This window comes from Orycteropus afer, unplaced genomic scaffold (genome assembly GCF_000298275.1).
Source record: "Orycteropus afer afer isolate SDZICR_OR568_19922 unplaced genomic scaffold, OryAfe1.0 scaffold00247, whole genome shotgun sequence".
In the NCBI taxonomy this organism is placed as follows: domain Eukaryota; kingdom Metazoa; phylum Chordata; class Mammalia; order Tubulidentata; family Orycteropodidae; genus Orycteropus; species Orycteropus afer.
In genome coordinates, this window is record NW_006921834.1 from 2,123,807 (window position 1) to 2,145,831 (window position 22,025).

Below are 22,025 nucleotides of genomic sequence, written 5' to 3' on the forward strand. Positions count from 1 at the left end.
CTGCAGGCTAGGATTGGGTAGGCCAAGACACCAGAGGTTGTTCCATTCCTAGTAGGAAACAGAGAACACAAGGGAAGTTCAAACAAGGCCAGGCTGGGGAAACTGAAACTCAGAGAATTCTGAGTTTGGGGATTAAATAGAACTCCACTCAGGCACCATTACTGATGAATGCAGGGAGATAAGTAGCAAGATTAGAATGGTAAAGCTGGGTGCTTCTCCCCAATTCAACCAAAGGCAAAGGTACCCAAGCCCTCTGTACTCCAACTTTAAATGTACAACTGTACGGTGGCACAAGCAAGCTTTTATTTTAAATCTGCTGAAGGGGATCCCAGGCACAGGTTGAGTTTGTCAGGTTCTCACAGGAAAGACAGGCAAGACTGGACTGTTTTCTGTCCTGATCCCGGAGACGCTCCCTCACAACCATTACATTCCTTCCATACTCCTTCCCTTAGGTCCAAATTCGATCTCTTGCTTAATCCTGGAATTGCAGGACCATCTTATGAACGGTAGAGGTGACTGAGAAGGAGACCTTTCAAATTGCATTGGAGAGGAGGGCTCCCCACACTCCCTCCTCCTTAAAATCCTGCAGAGGAAGGGGGTAAGAAAACCAAAGCATTCTCCTGTCGCCGCGGCAACCATAAAACCCCTAGCTAAATCCATCTTGTGAGCTCACCGCCCCATTAAGATGCAGGGCCAGGCTCTGCGCCAGCCCAGCCACATTCATTTGTGCGAATAAAGGTGGAGGAGGGGGAGGGGAGCAGGCTCTGGAGGGACGGGGAAATGGCGAGAAGAGGTTATTTACACCACCGTCCTGACCTTCTGGAGCAGTGCTGGCTCAGATAAATAACCCGCTCAGCGCCGCTTCAGAGCAGGAGTGGGAGGCATAGGAAGGGAGCCCGGGCTGGAGGAGAGCCCCCACGCAGGTGCGCATCTCAGGGTTACTAATGGCTGAGGCGGGAGCAGGCAGCTGGCTTTGGGGGTGGTGGGGGGAGAACTCAGTTCCCTGGGACTCCCACTGAGAAAATACCATCCCCACCCCACCCCTGGCGCCAATTTCCAGGCGAGGGGACTGAGAGATGCGAAGGAGGCAAACAGTCCCGTAAATTAGGGATGGGGGGGAGGATGCTGAGGGAGTCTCTGAGGTAGAAGGGAAGAAATATTATAAGATGGGGAGTGAAGGGGGGCTGGAGGAATGGGAGTAGCTGCCAAAAAGAGAGGAACAGAAATATCACACAAAGGCAGTTTGGAAAAAGAAACCTGTTTTATTCTTTACACAAGAGTAGTAATATGAAGGTGGCTATCTCCTGACTCTACACATCTCTTACACAAAGATGCCCCCTCAAATATGCCCAGGTATCTACTCACTTCAGTCTTGGAGAATTGGCAGTTACTGAGTAAGAGAGAACCTGTAACTCTCAAGAAGGTTTTTAAAGATATTTTTGTAGGGAGAAAGTTTTGAGACAATGGGAAAAATCAAACGCAAGAGTGTGTGTTCTATTCTCCATCTTCCCAGGGAAATCCAAATGCCAAAGGCGCTCTCAACAACCCAAGCAGAAGTGCCCAGACCTACTAATTAGATGTGAGATGGAAGCACAGGCAGAGAGAGGATAGGGTTAAGCAGCAGAGACTGCAGACCCAAGGCAGGAGTGTCATGTGTGTGGGGGAGCCTAGGGGACAGAGAGAGCCCAGAGGCCTAAAGCATAAATCCCAACCCCTCCCCAGTTCTGAGCAGAAACTCTTCTTCCCAAGACTGAATGGAGTTATAGTTCCAGGACTAGCTTTGCTCCAGGGCACAAAGAGGATAAGCCAGGAAAAGATCCCATGGGTAGCAAAGGTGGACAGTTAAGGTAGTGGACCAAGAGATGGACACTCCCACAATGAACATTCACAGACAGCAGTTTAGAAGTTATAAGCCAGGACAGGGTAGAGAATGCAGCTGTAACTGAAATATAGAATTTTACAAGCTCTATCCAATAAAATTTAAATCACTGTTTCTTCTACTCTGTCCCCTCCCTGTGAGCTGTTCTCAATCTCCTTTTCAAGGCTGGAGGACAGGGCAGTAGGACGACGGAATGGGAGAAAATGCCGGAATGGGAGAAAATGCCGAGGCCAGTAAGTGGGGCTGAGGCTGGGGCTGGGACTGGGGCTAAGACTGGATGGACCTCTCCCCAGCCCCCGCTGGTTCTACAGAAAAGAATTTTCTATCTCCCTCCCCTTGCTAGACATATGGCTGTTGGGATGAAGGCCTGGTAAAGGCAAAGGGAGGAAAACACTCAGCACATTCTTTCTCCTACTTTGATCTGAAGCATAGCTGCAGCAAAGGGCATAAAAGTTGAGGAGAAAATATGGGAGATAGGAGAGCATGGGAGCATAACCCAGTCTCGAAAGGAAGATGTTGTTTCCCATGTCCTGTATCTGATGGGACCTTTACTCCCAGAACTCTAAGAAGAGTGAAACAGGAAACGTTGGGTGGGGAGTGGGGGGTGGGGGGGGGGGGAGACCACAACCACAGATAGGATGGAGATTTAAGGATTCCTTGTGATCCCCAAGATGACCCTGAGAGCATCAGTTGGGGGACTGGGTGAGAAATCACAGTAGACATGCGATGTTTTGAGGGAGGTGAGGAGCCAGGAACAGTGAGGTCTTCACCTAAGCAGTGACCACTTGATCTGTTCTTTGGCTGACTGCAGCACCTGCAGAGACAAGGACAGCGTAAGATGAGGCTGGTTTTGGGGGGCAGGGTGGGAATGGGGATTGGAGATTTCCATCCTCTCACTTGCCTTCCCCGTCTTTAGAAGGTGGGGAACAGAAAATCCCCAAGGGTAGAGGGATGGGAAGAAGCTCGCTAAGGCCCTAGAGGATTGTCAGTTTGGGAAATTCCAAAAAATTCAAATCCACTGGGGGAATGAAGAGAGAAGAGGTATACCTGGGGGGAAAGAAAAAAAACTGGGGGTTACCAGACATATGTTAAAGAGGACAGAGGTACCACCATATCCAGATGGGCATCTTAGAGATTTCCCAGTGGGTAGGAAACAGAATCTTTCCTTTGCCCCACCCCCACTCAGGTAGACAATCTATCTTCAGTCAAGGTAGCAGATAGATTTGCAAAACTTGCATATTCTGGAATATGCATTTCCAGCTTGGCCTTCATTTGAATAATAGGAGAGAGCATGTGAGTGTGTGTGCACACAGACCATCTGCTTAAGGCAAGCCTCTGCTGGGGAATAAATCACGGAAAGAGGCAGCAGGCAGAGAGGGTTTGAAGGGTATAGAGCAAGGCTGACAACCACTCCTCACAGGAAACTAGGATAGGAGTTGAGGGTAGGGGTGGGGGTATGTGTCTCAGTTGTCGGGAATAAGAAGGAGCCTAGGAAGATGAGTCTTCAGTCTCTAGCGGCATTCAGATTTGGTGGGTCGGGGTGGAATGCTATTCTAGCCTCTTTAGTGACCCGTTCCATCTGGAGAGGAAGAGGAGAGAAAGCCATACCTGAGACACGGTCTGCTCGGTAAGGGGGACATCTTCACCCTATGACACAGAGAGACAGGCATTCACCATGGAAGAAAGCTGGAGTAAGACTGACTGGAGTTAGGCAGAAGAGAAGGAAGAGGTAGTCCTTTAAACTGAAGCAAAGGGTAGAGGCCCTAAACTTCTGAGTCCTTTCTGTTAAGGGATCACTGTAATACAGTCAAAATTTCACTTGGCCTGAGAGGCTCTGTGAACAAAAAAAGGGTCATTTCATCCATCCCTGTTTTAAGGCAGGAGAACTTAAAAGATGTATTCCACTCCAAGTAATCAGCAAGTTATCTGATCTTCAACTCCTTCAACTTGGGGGCGAGGGCCTGATTTCTTAGCCAGAGAAGACCTTCTCTGAATATCAATACGGTTAGGGAAAGGATGAGGGGGAGCCAGGGGTAGTTTAATGGATCCTGCAAGGCCTGATGGGTAACGACAGCATGTTAATTTGAAGAAATAAACTGCTGCAACAGCAGCCTGAGAACAGGAAGGGGGGTTGGTGGGGGGGACCCTCTCTCTTGCCACATAGACATATGTTAGAGGAGAAGATTAAACTATGCAAATGGAGCCCACGGCAGTTAAGGGAGAAGATTTCCCATTACCCGGCACTGTCAGCCTTCACTCTGTGGAGGTCAGAGCCGGGACGTTCTGTGAATGGGGAGTTTTGCTTTGCTCAGACATCTCTATATCCCTCACAGTTTCTGGTGAGCTTTCTCTGCAGCACCATCATCTCAGCAGACTCCGAGCCTTCTATGGCTAACTCAGCGGTCCCTTCCTGATATTACTAGCACCAAAAAGGACTGTGGTTCTGGACAAGTACGTACTCTCTTAATGAGAGGTGCTATCCTCAATTACATAAAATTTTAAAAGATGAGGAAGACAATCATCTCCCTCAGATGATTGGGATTCATCCCCTCAAAGGATAAACCCACCTTAAGTTCCTTCATAAAGTTTTTTTATTGAATTAATTAATTCAATAAATGTGTATTAAGTGTCCAATTTGTGTAAAGACTGTATGAGATGTTAGGCACCATGTTAGAGGCAGAAGTAAGTTCCTTTTGCTTCCCTTCTTTGGGATTATGAGAATTTTGAGAAGAAGTCTGTAATCTATGACCCTGACCCTCAGATGCACTATAAGTAGGAAATCATTCAGCACATCTGGCCCCAAAGGGTTTGTTTTGTAAGTAGACGGAGGGATTCAGGAGAACACACTTCTACTTACCCTTAATGCCACCCGATGTACCACTTGTTGAGGATCACTCTCTAGGATCACCCTACAAAGACAAACAAGAGAAGACTGTTCACTCTGTCCTGGAAGATCAACTTACTAGACGGCCTGTGGCCACTCAGCCCACTTGAGTTAGGACAGGAGCAGTTATCCCCACCACCTTAACTCACAACCGAGGGAGGTCCATTCAGGGCAGAGAACTCACCCTCCATCCACGATTTCATCCACAGCCAAGAAGAGTCCTTCCATATTCTCCAGCAGAGCTCGCTTTTCTACATTTTTCCTGACCGCCCCCCAAAGAAAAGAGAAAAACTAGCCAGTATGTAAAAGAAATCCTAGGACATTATCTGAGTTGGGATCCAAACTAGACCAAGAAATCTATCAACCACACAGACAAAAGAATAAATAAATAAGGTGAAGAACTTTCCCTCAAATCCATGCTAAACCCGTTCCTACTCTTATTTCCTGAGTAAGGATCAGGAATAGATTCTTAAAATACAGCCAATTTCTTACAATTCGGGTACTGATTACCCAGATCTATTATTTCATTCCTACCTGTCATGATGCTATGCTTGACACTGCTCATAAACACTGACATCAGTAGGTAGAAAAAAGGAAAAATACAAGAAGCTTAAACACAATCTAGAAGTGAGAGATAGGGGAGGGCTTAAGGGCAAACTTTGCATCAAGCAGTGACAAACCTCCTAAGTCTCTCTCCATTCCACCTCATCCCCCTCCCTCACTAGTTCTCCTCAGGCCCTGAAAAGCAGCCCAACCAGGGGGCCAAGAACAGTCAGGACCCTCATCCACCAGCCTCAGATCTGATGGTGGGTGCATGTGACCAGTCACATTTGTCAGTATGACTCGTTCACTAGATCACCCGAAACGAAGTCTAGTCATTCACCTGGCTAAGAAATAAATCATTCCCTTCCTGAGGAAATCTGAGCCATTCACCCTGCTGATTTTGCAGGGCTGAGAGCGCCTGCTGCTCTGCTCTGGATGGCTGTCTGTACTGGGTTCACTTGGGAGCTGCTAGGGAAATGAAGTTCAGAGCCATGGATGTTCTCAAGAAAAGTATCTTTTATCCCTTCTATTACCCATGGACGTAAGGACGAGAGGACCAGTGGGACGTAGAAGGGGAGGAGAGGGTCCTGTTCCACACAAGGGAAAAATTAAGGGCTAGAAGTGAAAAGCTGGAAATGTTACCTCCATTTCCAGGGACTAATGTTTCATCTGGGATATTTCCCTATAATAGCCTCTTCCCTACCTCTAATGTAAAGAATGAAGCCCAAGAAAAACACCTTGATGGTTCTTCTCAGAACTCTGACAGTGCCACTAGGAAATGCAAGAGTAGACACAAAGGTGAGGATTCTACTCCCTCCTAATCACCTTCCTTAGTAGGAGAATTACTCCATAGGAAGGATATGCTTTCCATCTAGTCTCCTTTCAGCATGAGTAATTCTGAGGTAAGAAGCCCAACTTCTTAAACTAAATCAACTCCCTGAAGCTTCTGCTGATCCTCATAAATCCCCAGGTCCTGTTACTTTGTCTCCCAATCCGACATCAAGAATGGCCTGCTCACCTCAGCATCTGGCTCAATGAGTCAAACAGGCAGTTCAGAACAGCCATGAGCATCAACTGTTGGGAGACATAGAAGGATAAGGTTCAAGGCCCTGAAAGAAAGTACCTGAAAGCAAAACCCTTTAATTCATTAAGCATCAAAAGACATAGCTTTCAGAGAGAACCAAAAGCACAAGGTAAACTGAGAGCAAGACAGGATCTGTGGTTTCTCACAGAAATTAATTCTGCTTCACAACATCAAAATGTGAGGTCTCTTGTCACCAGAATGTTCAAACAGAACTTTTTCATGACATAGTTCTCTCTACATGTCTTTACAAACTATATGTGTGTTCCCTAATGTCTTAGGTAGAGAAATCATTAACCCAGCAATGTCTAAGGTTAGAGGAAGGCAGCAGAGTGGAAAAAGCATGGGATCTGGAGTCAGACAGATCTGAGTTCGAGTCCCAGGTGAGGCATTTTCTAAATATATGACCCTGGGAAAGTTATTAGGTTGAACCACATGAAATCACTACTTTTCAACTGAGGAATGGATAACCAAACTATGGTACATACACACAATGGAATACTATGCAACGCTAAAGAATAATGTAGAATCTGTAAAACATTGCAAAACGTAGATGAACTTGGAGGACATTATACTGAGTGAAGTAAGTCAATCACAAAAGGACAAATATTGTATTAGTCCGTTATTGTAAAAGTTAAGGAAAGGTTTATCTAGAAGGAAATTTTCTTTGTTGGTTACCAGGGGTGGGAGGGGAGGCGAGGGAACGCTGTTAGATAGATAGAGATAAGTATTGATTTCAGTGAAGAGAAGGGCAATGTAACAATGTGAGTGATCAATATGGTGGCATTTAGAATGAGAAAGACATAGAGAGGTACACGGGAGGTACAGACAATAAAGATGAACCTTTTTGCACATACAGTACTGTGTTGTCAGTGAAGGCAAACATGGTATATGGGTGGATAGATGGGTGGACAGGCTGAACTATTAGCTATGTCTATGAAATGGGGAATGTATCCAAGAACATGTATAAGGTTGGCAGACAGTGGTCCTATAAGTTTATGTGAATGATCAGAATTCCCAGGTGTATAGTAGAGCTACTCGGAAGGAAGGTTGGGCAATCCTACTTCCGTAGTGATACTGCCTCGGAAACCCAAGGAGGGGTCGCTATGAGTCGGGGGTCGACTCGACGGCACATAACAACAACAACAACAACAATAGTAGAGCTAACAAGGGGCAAGGTTATGGTCACTGCCTGGTCACAGCCAGCTACCCAGAGGGACTGAGTAGTGGAACCTGTGGGCTTGGGACCATAGACGCTGGGGACATCAAGCTCAACTGGCATAACATACTATACAAAACATTGTTTCACCTCCTACTTTGGCGAGTAGTGACTGGGATCTTAAAAGCTAGCAAGCTGCCATCTAGATGCCATGATGGGTCTCTCCTCATCCAGAGCGAAGAAGAATGAAGAACACCAAAATTCATGTGAACAATTAGTCCTAGCGACTGGTACACCATCTGATCTGTAGCCTATACGACTATGAGATCAGAAGAACTAGATGGTGCCTGGCTACCACTGTCATCCACTTGGAAGGGGATTTATGTAGGAGATCCTTGATAGAGAGGGCAAACAATGTGGAGCCAAACTCAAAATCATTTGGAGGAAAAAAAAAAGGGGGCAGGTTTGCTGGTTTGCCTGATGGAACCACTGAGACTGTGGCCCCTAGCTGTCTTTCAGGTCTGGAATTGAACCCACACCTGTGGTTTCCAGCCAAACAAAAGACAGGCATAAGAGTTGAACATTTACCTCAGGTAGATACACTCCTTGGAGAGAACAATCATGGGAGAAAGAAGGGCTGCTTATGCACAGGGAGACAGCTCAGGGGGCAGGAGTGCATGGAGGGATAGACAATGGGAAGAGGTAACTATGGGGAGGAAGTGGGTGGGGAACTGTTGCATTGTGGTAAACTGTGGTCAATGTCATGAGACAAAGTGTAAGTGAACTGCTGTATGGAAAGTTAATTTGCTCTGTAAATCTTCACCCAAATCACAATTTAAAAAAAAATTAAGCAAAATCACTACTTTTATAGTTCAACTATGGTCAAATACAAGTAATTTGATATGGTTCCTCTTGGTTCAGTTTTCTCACCTGTAAAACAATGATACCAATGACATAACTCACAGAAGTGTTGTGAGGTTTAAGTAAAATGTACTTACAATGTTCTAGCAATAAAAAGAGCTCAGGAAAAGTTGATTCCTTCCAACTTTTACTTTTGCTTCAAATTATCTTATTATCACTTACCTAATCTCCCAGAAGTTGCTACCTGAAGTAGTAAATAGCTTTTGCTGCATATAGGAAGTAGGTAAGGACTACCTCTACAGCCTTCCCAAGTCTATCCATTCAAAATGTATGGCTTCAACATAACCCAGTATTGGTTAACTGGCTCAAGCTTGATCAGGTGTGGACCCTTCGTAGCAAGAACAGGCACATCTCCCCAGCCTTGACCACACCTCAGAAATCCAACTTAAAAAATACTATCCAGTAACTAATCTATGGTACATACCAAAACCAAACCAAACTCACTGCCGCCGAGTCGTATCCAACTCAAAGCAACCCCTCCTTGGGTTTCCAAGGCAGTATCTCTATGGAAGTAGATTGCCCAATCTTCCTTCTGAGGAGGGCTGGTGGGTTTGAACCACCAGCCTTCTGGTTAGCAGTCAAGTGCCTTAGGCACTATGCCACCAGAGCTCCTATGGTACATACAATACACCCAACGGAATACTATGCAACCCTAAAGAGTAATGTAGAATCGGCAAAACACTGCATAATGTGGATGAACTTGGAGGACATTATGCTGAGTAAAATAAGTCAATCACAGAAGGACAACTATTGTATTAGTCCATTATTGTAAAAAGTCAAGGAAAGGTTTATATATGGAAGGAAATTTTCTTTGTTGGTTACCAGGGGTGGAAGGGGAAGGAACACTGTTAGATAGGCAGAGACAAGTATTGATTTGGGTGAAGAAAAGGGCAATATACCAAATGTGAGTGATCAACATGGTGGGACTGAGGAAGAGGAAGACATAGAGAGGTGCATGGGAGGTACAGACAACAAAGATGAACCTTTTTACACATACAGTACTGTGTTGTCAGTGAAGGCAAACATGGAAATATGGGTGGATAGATGGTGGACAGGCTGAACTATTAGGTATGTCTATGCAGGGGGGTGTGTGCCCATGACCATGTATAGGGTTGGCACACAATGTTTCTTCAAGTATATTTGTATGTTCTATAAAAATTCCCAGGTATATAGTAGAGCTGACAAGAGGCAAATTGTAGCCACTTGGCCACAGCCAGCTACCCCGAGGGAATGAGTAGTTGGACCTGTGTGCTCGGAACCACAGCTGCAAGGGACATCAAGCTCAGTTGCCATAACATATTACACAAAAACTTTGTTTCACATCCTACTTTGGCGAGTAGCAACTAGGACCTTAAAAGTTTGCAAGCAGCCATCTAGATGTAATGATGGGTCTCTCCTTGTCCAAAGCAAGGAAGAATGAAGAAAATCAAAGACACATGGAAACAGTTAGTCCAAGCAACCGGTATGCCACGTGACCCTCAGCCTATATGACTATGAGAACAGAAGAACTAGATGGTGCCTGGCTACCACTTTCAACCACTCAGAGGGGGATCTCAGTAGGAGATCCTGGATAGAGTGGGAGAACAATGTAGAATATAACTCAAAATCATTTAAAAAAGAAAAAAGCACCAGGTTTGCTGGTCTGATAGAGCCTGATGGAATCACTGAGACTATGGCCCCTAACTGGCCTTCAGGTCTGGAATTGAACCCACTCCTGTGGCTTCTAGCCAAACAAAAGACAGGCCTATGAGCTCAACATTTACAATAGGTAGATACACTCCTTGGAGAGATCAATCATGGGAGAAGAGAAAGGTTGTGTATGCACAGGGAGACAGCTCAGGGACAGGAGTGCATGGGAGGGAAGGACACAGGGAAGAGGTAACTATGGGGAGGAAGTGGGGGGGAGCTGTTGCACTGGGGTAAATTGTAGTCAATGTCATGAGACAAAGTATATGTGAGCTACTGTATGGAAAGTGAATTTGCTCTGTAAACTCTCACCCAAACCACAATAAAAATTAAAAAAAAGAAAAAAACTAACCAGGGAGGGCCATGGATATTTATGTTATGCATTAAAACATACATAGTATCTCCTATATAGAAATAAAAGATAGATCTTGGAAAACTTCCTTCCTAGGCTGGTTTATTTACTGGGCCCTATTTGTGAAGCTGGCAGGGATCTCTGACAACTTCCTCACATAAATCAGAAGTCAGAGGGACAAGGCATTCCAGGGCGCACTGCTTGTGCTTTAGGAAATGGAATCAGAGAGAGTGGGAACGCTTACCTCATTTTCATAAGAGCTGCCAATCACATAGAAATAGAGATCAATACTGCTTTTGTATACCACTGTTAGGCCTTCCAAGAGGGCAATTTCACCTGGGGAGAAAGTTGGAAACAGTGGGTGGCCTGAGATAAGGAGGTAGGACAGAAGGACTTATCATGAGCTCCAGCTGTTTTGGGCTGAGGTAAGACAGGTCATAATGAGTCCCAAAGTCCGAAGTTGACTTGCATTTTGTTTTCTGGAGGGAGCAAAAGAGAAATATAAACTTGGGGGAGTCTAAGTGTATCTTCTCCTCTACTCCCCCCACTACCCCTTATTTCCCTCCTTATGTATGAGACAGGATACTAGTCGATCTTTCGGAGGTGAAAATGCAGAGCGGTCACCTTTACAGACTTCCATTTACCTGCCCTAATGGATGCGGTACAATAAGCAGAGCTGCAGTTAAATTTGTCAAGTGAGGCTCATAAATCCAGGGACTAGACAGGTAGCTAACAGCCAACCTTCCAGCACGGTATTCCCGCGTGAGGTACACTCACCTCCCCATTCCATTTCTGAAGAGTTTATTATATGAAGGGAGGAGGAAAAAAAGAAAAAAAGGAGGCAGAGTCATTTTATCCTTTCTTTGTAGTCTTGTCGCCACCCCCTTACCACCACGGTTCCCCCAACACAGGGAGTAGTGAAAGGAAAATGACCTACTGTCAGTTCGATGAGTCTTGTTGAAAATGTTCTTCTCAAAGGCTTTTTGCTCCTTGACACTTGGGTAGGTATCATCATAGTACTGGTAGAGGGAAAGGAGATGGAGTTGGGTCATTACAGCTGGGAGCCCAGAATGAGTAGTGATAGTGTTTTGTCCTGGGATCTTGGATTTCTCTCCTTCACGGCATGTGGCAAAGGATAAATATTAACATGAGGGAAAAAAGGCTTATAGAGGCAGGGAATGCACAGTGAGTATAATCCAATACCTAAATAAATAAATAAAAAGTTCAAAGGTCCCTCACTTAACATTCCTAAGACTGTGTAAGGGCAAGAGAGCTATGTGCTCTACAAGAGAGGCCTTGCTCTCATCTGCATCCTAGGAGAACTCTCCTGAGGCCATTCTCAACAAGTGCTTCCTAGGAGCTACCCTACATCAGGGAGCAGTGCCAGTGAACACAAAAGGCACCAGGAGTGCAGAAGGCTTCTTTCAGATGCTTACTTACTAGATGAAACTGAGGAACAGGGAAAGGATGCAACACCCTGCCCTGTGTTCTCATATCTTACCTTTCATTTCTGCAAATGAAAAGAAGCAGGAGGCAACCTAGTACATTGCTGAACCCACTCCCAAGCTCTCCCTGGCAAGAGGGAGGGATGCAGGCTGCTAAATCGCTCTGCTCTTTAGGGGCTAATCCGTCGCGTCAGCTGAAGACCTATGACAGGTCTGGCATTTAGTAACTGGATAACTGTTTCAAAAGGTGTCCTGCATAGTTACATCCAATTACAGGGAGGAACAGCTGGTGAATTCTAAACTAATCTCTACCTGCTGATTGATTTATGCTATGCTCGCCCGGAGTTAATACACCAGGGACAGAAGAAATTTCTACAGGACGGGGAGAATTCAGAAGGAGAAAAGAGGAGTGTCCTTTCTCCCTCTTTTACAATAGACTCAAAGTTAGAAACATCACACTGGGGAAGTCAAGAGATAACAAGCCTGATGGTGACTACAAATCCAGGGCTGGAACCTAGGACTCAGAAGAATTTTCTAGGAAAAACCCAGACAGTGTGATAAGGTAGGACGGAAGGCAATAGCAAGTGATGGGCATAAGAAGGCTGCTTCTCACGTCTAGACATTGTTTTGTTCAGGAACCAAGATTCTGAAGCTTTTCCCTGTTTTCACACAAATAACAAAGGAGGCCAAGGTCTAAAGACAACAAGTAGGGAAGCAGGGGAACAAAGGGACAGAAGCAGCTCAGAATGTATCTGAAGCAGTCAAGGTAAGAAGGAAGAATTTCCAAAATTTTGGTATCAAGGAGTATGAATTAATAGGGTTATTTTCAAGATTCAAATCGTGGGGTAAATCTTTGTCCTGCTCCTAACCTAAATTGAAAGGGAATCTCACCTTGGCAAAAAGTCGATCTCCATCATTGTCCAGAATCAGGATGGCTTTGACAGTATACAGGGAAGGTTCCTGAAGAGATATGAACATACTTTCAGTCCTGAAAGCTCTCACCACCATTGGAAAACCAAATACTATCCCCTTGGTCCCAGTGAATTACAAGGGGATACAACCAGGTTAGATTTAGACATTTCTCACTGAGAATGACCAAGTGGTAAGTGTACTGAATCGAGGAAGAGGGCATCTGAACAAAAGTCACCAAAGCAGCATCAGAGAAATAGTTTATCTGAGCCAGAGTCATAGAGGGCTTAATCAAGGTGGGTCACCCTGTCATTTCCAAATAACAACAGTTATTTTCCAAACTACCCTCCCTCCCTGGGCTCCCATGTGGGTAAGGGATGTGACCAGATTAATTAATAGGCACTGCACAAGGCCAACTGAAAACAGGGTTGAATGCCCTAGTGTACTTGGAAGTTTCTGCAGTCCCAATGCAGCAGCAATGCAGAGGCATAAAGCAAGCCTTCCCTAAGCCATCCATACACTAAGGAGAGGGAAATGTGCATGGGCACACACATACACACTACAGTTCTGAATGCAGTCCAGTGAGACATTCGTCTTCCAATGCCTCTCCTATAATCCCGATTCCTCTACTACATCCCCAACCATTTAACTTCCTGGGACAAACACCACACTGAATGTTGGCAAAATTAAGCAGCAGTGAGAAGACAATCTACTGAGAAACACTTTGGGGCCTGGAGATAGAAAGCATGAGGAGAATTTTCTTTTACTACCAAGAATCATACTCTGAGGTCCCTGTCTCTCCTGAAGGAAATGTAGCCTCCGCCTTACTAGTTACATTCAAACAATTTCCAATTTCCTTCTTCGACTGCAAGTATATCATTTTGCAAAAGCTGTGGTGGTCTGATGCTCTCTTCCCTAACTTCTAGGGAACCAGCTACCTAGGAGAGGAAAGAAGGGAAAGGAGAGGAGGTAGTAGTGTGTGTATGGAAGGAGTGCCCAGCTCCACATTCCTTCTAATCAACCTTATTCACCATTGATATTCCTGTGCTATGAGACAAAACTGTTGTTCTGCTACCTCTCTTTCCTAGGCTTACTTAGGAAACCCACAGTCCTCACAGGGGCCAAACACATTCTCCAAGCACATCTCAACAAAGACTCAAGGGTGAGGAAGAAAGAAACTGTAGCCTTTGAAAAGGTAAATTCTCCCTTGGGGCTCCAGGTTTACCGTCTTATGTAAAGAATCAGCCCTAGCTCAGAGGAAGTTAAGAATGGGAATGAAGGGAACCCACTATTTTGACAAGGTTATGAAGAATATAAGTTTCCCCATTTGAATATGAGGGCAGCAATGTTTGCGTTTTGTTTACTGGTTTATCCCAAGTATCTAGAACAATGTTTTACAAATACTACATTCCCAATATTTGTTAAATCAAAAATAAAGTTTGAGAATAAAATAAAAACTTCTTGATGCAGCAAGCATCTAGGGAACTTACTTAAAAGTAGACTTCCATGTATAGATGGGATTTTCTGGTGTGGCCATTTTGGGTGATATTACAACCAACCTTGTCTCATCTCTGATAAATACTCCTTAGAGATGCCCACTCTATAAACATTACTCTCTGGAATAAACAAGGCATGAGGGATTCCTATCTCAAACTAAAAAATTCTGTGATTAGCAGAGGGAAGTCTTCTAGAGTCTAAAAGGTCACAAATAGAAGCAGTCCTCCTAAGTCCCCACAGAAAAACCTTCCCATAAAGCAGGCTTAGTTCCATAGCAACCTGGGTCTTCAATTAATCAAAAAGAGAACACCAATGAGATTACGTTTCTTTAATAGAAGAAAGGCAGTCCATCAAAAATCAAAAACCAAACCCACTGCTGTGGAGTCGGATCTGACTCATAGCAACCCCTCCTTGGTTTCCAAGGCTGTATCACTATAGAAGTAGATTGCCCAATCTTCCTTCCAAGGACTGGCTAGTGGGTTTGAACTGCCAGCCTTCTGGTTAGCAGACAAATGCTGTAGGCACTACGCCACCAGAGCTCCCAAGCAGTACACAGGGAAAGAAATACTTTCTACCTTGGAATTCTTTGGCTTGCTACCTCTATCCAAAGAGCTCTGGTGGCACTGTGGCTAAAGCACTGGGCTGCTAATCAAAAGGTTAGCAGTTCGAACCCACCAGCCGCTCCACAGGAGAAAGATAAGGCAGTCTGCTTCCACAAAGATTTACAGCCTTGGAAACCTTCTGGGCAGTTCTACTCTGTCCTATAGGGTTACTATGAGTTGGAATCAATTCAATGCCAGTGGGTGGTGGTATACCTCTACCCACATTCACAGCACCTCAGAGAGCTGCCCAATGATTTAAAGTGGGCACTGATCTGGCATAGGTAACTGGTTCTTGTACCAAGAGAGTCTAGCATCCCTAGAAGAAATGGGAAGCTAGAAACGAAAAACATTCTTTGACCAGACGATTGGGAGAATCAGACAATGTTCATTATGACCAACAGTGTGTGAGCGCCTAAGACAGCACGCTGGCAAAGAGAGAAACAGATTTCTGCTCCTGGCTCTTTTCACAGGCTTCCTGGAAGACACTGTCAAAGAAACCCCAAGAAACATTGGTTCTTCTTAGGAATAAAAGACTGGCAAAGGCAGACAAGGAGAAAGATCAAATTAGGTTTTTTACAGCACTGAAAGGGGTAAGAAGGCACTCTAGAAAAGGCTGGTCATTTCAAACTTCCAAAGGAAGGACCACACTAAATAAAGCAGAGAATTTAGGCAAGAGTGTAAATACTGCTTGAATACTCCACTCTGGCAGAGCTGGAGCCAGCAGCTTCTCCTTTACTTCTCCTGCCACCTCCTGACTGCAGCTGGTTCCACCTCAGCCTGGGTCCCTTACCTCTGAGGAGTGGGGAGGGCCAGGCCTTCCTTTCAGGCCATAAAATCAGCCAGTTTAAAGGCCCTGGAAGCCATTACTGATAATGTAATTTCATTTTAAGTTTTTGCAAAGGGCAAGTTTATAAATAACTCCCAGCTATTGAGAAATGGGCTTCCTGGACAATGGATTAGGCTTGACCTTGTAACATATTAAATGATGATTACTGAGAAAAACCCTACAAGTTTAGGGCCCTGTTCAAAGGATTTAAAAGGTCTATTCTTCCCTCCCACTCCCCAAATGGGTAGCTGCTAGAAAGCTTTCGAGACAAAGTTCTGTGATGCACTGACTTTCACAGAGCCACAGCCTGAGTGTATAACAGAACTTCACCTCAAATGCTAATGGTAACTGGAAATGATGAGTATGCAGATTGGTTTATGGAAGATTGGGTGTCTCTTGTATATTTTCATGTATGTTCTTATTACAAAAAAAAAAACCTATAATACGCTCTCCTCAAGAGAGCAAAAACAACACTGTATAAACAACTAAGAAAATGAGTCTTTGCTCTCAATCAGAGGATTCTGAATCCGGATAAGAAACATCAACATCTTCCAGGACCCCCTCCCCCAGCACATATAGAAAGGACTAAAGGGGAAGAATCATTCCTAGTGCTGCCCCCTGTGGGCCTTCCAACTGACCTGCAGCTTCCTCAATATTCCTAGCAAAGATGCTAAAAAGGCAGCTCTGAATAAAACCTCTCCACTGTGTATCTTATAAATCAAACTAGTAGAGGGATCTGAAAAAGCACTGAAATTCTGTTCATACAACATATATATAGTAATAGAACAATGTGGGATCCTGCTATACCCAGAAAAGGACTGGGGAAACAGTGATTGAAACGGTAGAGAGAATATATAAGGGCTATGACTAATTACAGGAGCTCTGGTAGCATAGTGGCTAAGGCACTTGACTGCTAACCAGAAGGCTGGAGGTTCAAACCCACTAGCCACTCCTTGGAAGGATGATGGAGCAATCTACTTCCACAGTGATACTGCCTTGGAAACCCAAGTAGGGGTCACTATGAGTCGGGTCCAACTTGATGGCACATAACAACAACATTCACACAGTAAAAAAAAAAAGGCACGAGTAAGAATCTCGTTAAGTTCTTCATTACCTATTTCTAAAGACAACCTTAGGGCCATGCCAAAAGAGAGTAAGTACCCTGGCAATAGGTCTTAATCAATTAGAAATGATAACAAGATGTTCTTCCGTCAATTGTATTCAAAAAGCAAAACCAACACAGGTCAGAGACACTAGAAGGAAAAATTCCTAAATACTGCTCCTACAAGGAGCAGCTAAGCATGGTCTGTGCCAACTTCTTTAAAATGAAGGGCTCTTCTGGGGTTGAGAGGGCCACAAACTTAGGAACTTCAGATGAAAAGAAAATAATTAGATGACGTCTTTGACAGAGACAAGCAGTTTTCACATACCACACAAGGATGTGCTTAAATTCAGTAGGCATGTTGTTGTTGTTGTTATGTGCCGTCGAGTCGGCCCGACTCATAGCGACCCCTCCTTGGGTTTCCGAGGCAGTATCACTACGGAAGTAGGATCGCCCAACCTTCCTTCCGAGGAGTAAGCATAGCTAAGGAAAGAATAGGAGCCACAGGTGCCATGAAACATTATCCAGCTGACATGAGAGCAAATATTACAAGTAACTGAATGCATGTCTTAAGAAGAAGTGATGGCAAATTGAGCCACCCAGAAAGAATCTTCCTACCTGACACAGATACTAAATATGGAAAGCACAGTCACCAAGAATTCCAATATTACTCTAAGCTACCCAGATAAAATGTCTCTGAACTCCCAAGTCACTTTATTATAGTATGGACCAACCATTAACTGAAGCATTACTTTCTCTGGGACTCATCTTCCTCATTGGAGAAATGACAGGCCTGACCTAGATTGGTTAAGATTAATACCCTTTTTGCATGACAGAAGACCCCTTTGACAAACTGATAAAACCTGTGGACCTCTATTCCCCCAAAAATACACATTCACGATGCTTTATGATTTCAAAGACACAGCTCTAGAATCAGAAAGTCTCTGAAGACAATAAGGTGGTATGAGGAAGAAGATGAATGATACTTTTGCAAATCACCCCATCCCCTCTCCTTTGCCTAGTAATGACTTCAATAAATATGTGTGCAGCCTTCATAAATTAATGACCATGACTGAGAAAACTAACACAGCCAGCAGGGGGAGCAAAGGTCAGCACCACACCCACCAGCTTTCAAAGGCTGAATTTGGTGACTGTGAAAGGGGCAGGATAGAGACAACCAAGCCCCAAGCTCTTCAGGAATGCAAAATCTCAGGACCTTCCTTAAAATACAGAAAGCCTGTCTGCTGGGGAATTTGTTGGCCAGGGATCACACAGTCCCTAACTCTTCAACTATCATGGAAGTGCAAAGAATCACTGGAAATGAGGGTACAATGCAGCATTGCTGGGAAGATATATGAACAAGCAGAAATCAGACTGCTCTCCACACCCTAAGGTCTACAGCAACATTGAAAGTCCCTGCCTTCCTAATTTGTGATCCAGGAGCTCGCATTTAAATATCACTCAGCAAAGGGAAAATCGAATGGGGTGGCTCTGTTTCTAAAGGGTCCTTGGTCATGATTTGTATCACGCTTTACACCTTTCACAATCCTTGCCCCTGAAAAGAAAAAGCCAGTCTCTGAAACACTGAAATGACTATCTCTGTGTCATCTTTCAGTCTACTTGTTACCCCAAATCAACCCCTGAGGAAGAACTGCCATCCTCTCCTTGGTTCCATCCAGTCTCCTCTAAAAATCAAGACAGTAGAAAAGTAGAAGAATCTGGTAGACAGCTATCTAGGTCAACTGACTGTGAATGAGGATATTTGCCTTGATAGTGGGGAAAATAAAAAAGCCAAATAAGGAGACATAGGCTTTGACTACAGCATATATGACTTCAGTCATACAACAGGAAGGACTTCCTGAAGAAATCTGGGGGAGGAGGGATGTAAAATACCAGAAGACATAACAGAGTCTAGGAAATCTAAGGACAGGAGCGCTCTCTCTAATCAACCCAATTTGAGAGAAAGCCTAATGTGCCCAGAACTGGAGGAGGCAGGCCAGAACATTGTGAAGAGGGCCCTTGCCAGTGTGAGCATCTTATAATGTGCATGGACTCAGCCTCCCATTCATCTTTATCAACATTCTGCCTCCTTTTCCTAAATCCTCCAGCGTAAGTGGTTAGGCAGGCACTGATTCTTTCTTCTTATTCCATCCTTTGCCTCCTCTAGTTCTTTCTACCACTAGTGTTCGAACCAAGTCATGGTGACAAAGTGAAAAACAGTAGCAAGTATATCTAGAGGAAAAAGACCTTAAATCTGCCATAAAGTCACTTCGCTCCCTCAAATATCTGGATAACTGCATTCATCCCCTACCTCCCAGGGAAGGAAGACCTGACTTCTCAAGGGTCTGGCTTTCTTCACATAGAGGCCCTCCGCCTCTTTTGACCATGTGACAGCTCCCCTAGACCTTTGATATAATTTATACCTTGCCAGGGACCAACTTTTTCCCACCACTGTGAAGGAGAGGGAAAAAACATATATAAATACGTCGGAAATCTATAACGAGGTCTTCTTGGAGGGCAAGACATGGGGAGAGTTAGAAGCAGCGTCAATTGCTCTTTGGGGGTTTTAGTTCAAGCCGAGGTCTGCTTCCAGCAATCAACCATTAAAACAAGCCGGCCAGAGTAACAGCACAGTTTATTCTGATCATTTAATTTGAAGTGTCAATAAATTAAACTTCAATCAATTAAACTAGGTGTGCAATAACCCAGATGGACACCCCGACACCAACATAATCACAATAAAAATTTTTATGGCTGCCAGGGACCTCACCGGGGGCAGTGCTGGCACTGCTTGCGCCCTAGCTGAGAAATATATCTCCACAGTGCAGGAACAAGATTGCTTCTCCTAACGAAATGAAGGGGCCAGGCACCAGCAAGGACGCAGCTGGGAGAGGGGCACAGGGGACTGCCAGGAACGAGATGGGAGTGCTTTGGGGGCTTAATGTAATTGATACCTTTGCCTAGAGCAGGGGGAGGGGGCATTTAGGCCAAGTACCTCTACTGTTAGTGCCAAAGGAATTTAACAAAAGCCCCATTAAGATGATTCAGGAGGCAAAGGCCTTGGAGCACCATCAACCTTTAAGAGTCACTAATATATTCTACATAGTTTCCTCTTCCATGTATTTACATACCATAAGCACTTTGGATGTCCTGATTTTTGAATGAGGCTTAGAATTTCATATTTGGACATTGTTTTAGGATCAAAATGTTATTAAGAGGAAAGGATAGAATCAGAGGTCTAGTCTGTCAAGCACTGGAAAAGCCCAAGAAAGTGAATCCAGAGAGGACTGCTGTTGTTGTATGCCATCGAGTGGATTCCAACTCACAGCAACTGATGTGACAGAGTCAAACTGCCCCATAGGGTTTCCCAGGTTGTATTCTTTGCAGGAGCAGATGGCCAAGTCTTTTCTCCTGCAAAGTGCACCTGATGGGTTCAAACGACCAAAATGCTTAACCACTGTGCCACCAGTGCTCCTTATCCAGAGAGGACTAGGGAAAATAAAACCAATGAGGAAAGATTTAAGGATCTACTAGAGTAATTCTGTCTTAAAGAAAAAGGGGGAAAGAGGGAAGGAGATTAAGTCATTGATCTTTAAGATCCCATGTGTTATTAATGGGGAACAGTGACCTACTGAGATCCCTCTCCATTCAAAACTGAAAAAGGAGAATCAGCAGAAGAAACAGCATAAGAGAGGACACCAAATCCATAAATGCAGGCTGGGAGCACTATTATTAAACACTGGGAACTGAGAGAGATAAGAATCTCTTTCCTTAGATACTACAAGGAGACATGAGAATGATCAGACAAATCAGCTTGGAACCTAGGTCAAAAGGAAAAAAAAAAAAAAACCCACTGTCATCAAGTTGATTTTAACTCATAACAACCCTATAGGACAGAACAGAACTGCCGATAGGGTTGCCAAGGCTATAAATCTTTATGGAAGAAGACTGCCTCATCTTTCTTCCATGGAGTGGCTCATGGGTTTGAACCACCGACCTCTTCGTTAGCAGACAAATGTTTTAACCACTACGCCACCAGAGTTCCTCCTGAATTACTTAATTCAAAAAAGAAATGTGACCCATTTTAAAGTACCTAAATAAAGGGAACATTTTGGTATTTAGATATTCCCATAATCAAGGGGAGAGGAGGAAACACTGCAAAAATAAAAAATATTAATAAATTTTAAAAAGTAGAAATTCCCATGATCAGAGCAAATTTTGAACAGACCATCTCTAGTTTATCCTTCCTTCCTCTCCGTGTGCCCTGCAGAGGTAAAGTGAGGACAGAAGAACAGGATCTGATCAGGTTCCTCCAGAAGTCTAACCGAACCAGGAAATAAAATGTGAAAGGAAGGAACTTTGTTAGGAACTGTTCTAAGGAGTAGCTTGTTAAATACTATCCAGGTAAACTCTGTAGTCTAGTAAAACACTAAGGTGAGATCCAGAGATTCCTCATTCTTTTCATAATCAAGACAAAAAATCAGGAGATACTGCCGAGTAGACAGTTCAGAGGGGTAAGATAAAGGAGGAGGGGATGAGATAAAAAGGAGCAGTGAAGAAGCATGTTTCTTAATAAAATGGAGCTAAATTTGGTGGGCTAATATATGAAGGTAGTGAGATAAGAAACAAGAGATTTAGGAAATATCACCCAGCTCTCAACTAGGGTTCCTCAACTGAAGCACCAAGGGAAGAAAAAAAAACAAACTAAACTCACTGCCATCAAGTCGATTTTGACTCATTAGCAGCCCCTCCTCCTTGAGCTTCGGAGGCAGTATCTCTACAGAAGTAGACTGCCCAGTCTTCCTTCCGCGGAGTGGCTGGTGGGTTTGAACCTCCAGCCTTCTGGTTAGCAGTCAAATGCCTTAGGCACTACGCCACCAGAGCGCCTATTTGAAGCACAGAACACAGAAAATTATTTAACTATTTTTTTCATTTCTTCCAAGGATGGTACATAACTAACACCATTCTAGATGCAGAGAAAGAAGCTAATTCATCTTACAATAGATGCCTTAGGGTATCAGGGCTTAATTCTCTGAGACTCCAGCTGAGAAAAGCTAGAAGGATGGAGCAATTTTTAATTGGGGTACCAAAATAAACTAAAATGCAAAAAGAAAAAAAAATGTTGGAAAGAGCTAACTC

At 44.2% G+C, this 22,025-nt stretch overlaps 1 protein-coding gene across 1 annotated transcript; it reads right to left on the reverse strand.

The window, feature by feature from the left end:
* Positions 1-2,645: 2,645 nt before the first annotated feature.
* Positions 2,646-12,958, reverse strand: COPZ1 (COPI coat complex subunit zeta 1). Its single transcript, XM_007949472.2, has 8 exons — positions 12,842-12,958; positions 11,443-11,524; positions 10,750-10,841; positions 6,325-6,380; positions 4,948-5,025; positions 4,737-4,788; positions 3,488-3,526; positions 2,646-2,693 (listed from the first exon to the last, which is right to left on the reverse strand). Exons 1-8 carry the CDS (start codon positions 12,956-12,958, stop codon positions 2,646-2,648), a joined length of 564 nt encoding a protein of 187 aa, XP_007947663.2.
* Between the last annotated feature and the right edge of the window lie 9,067 nt (positions 12,959-22,025).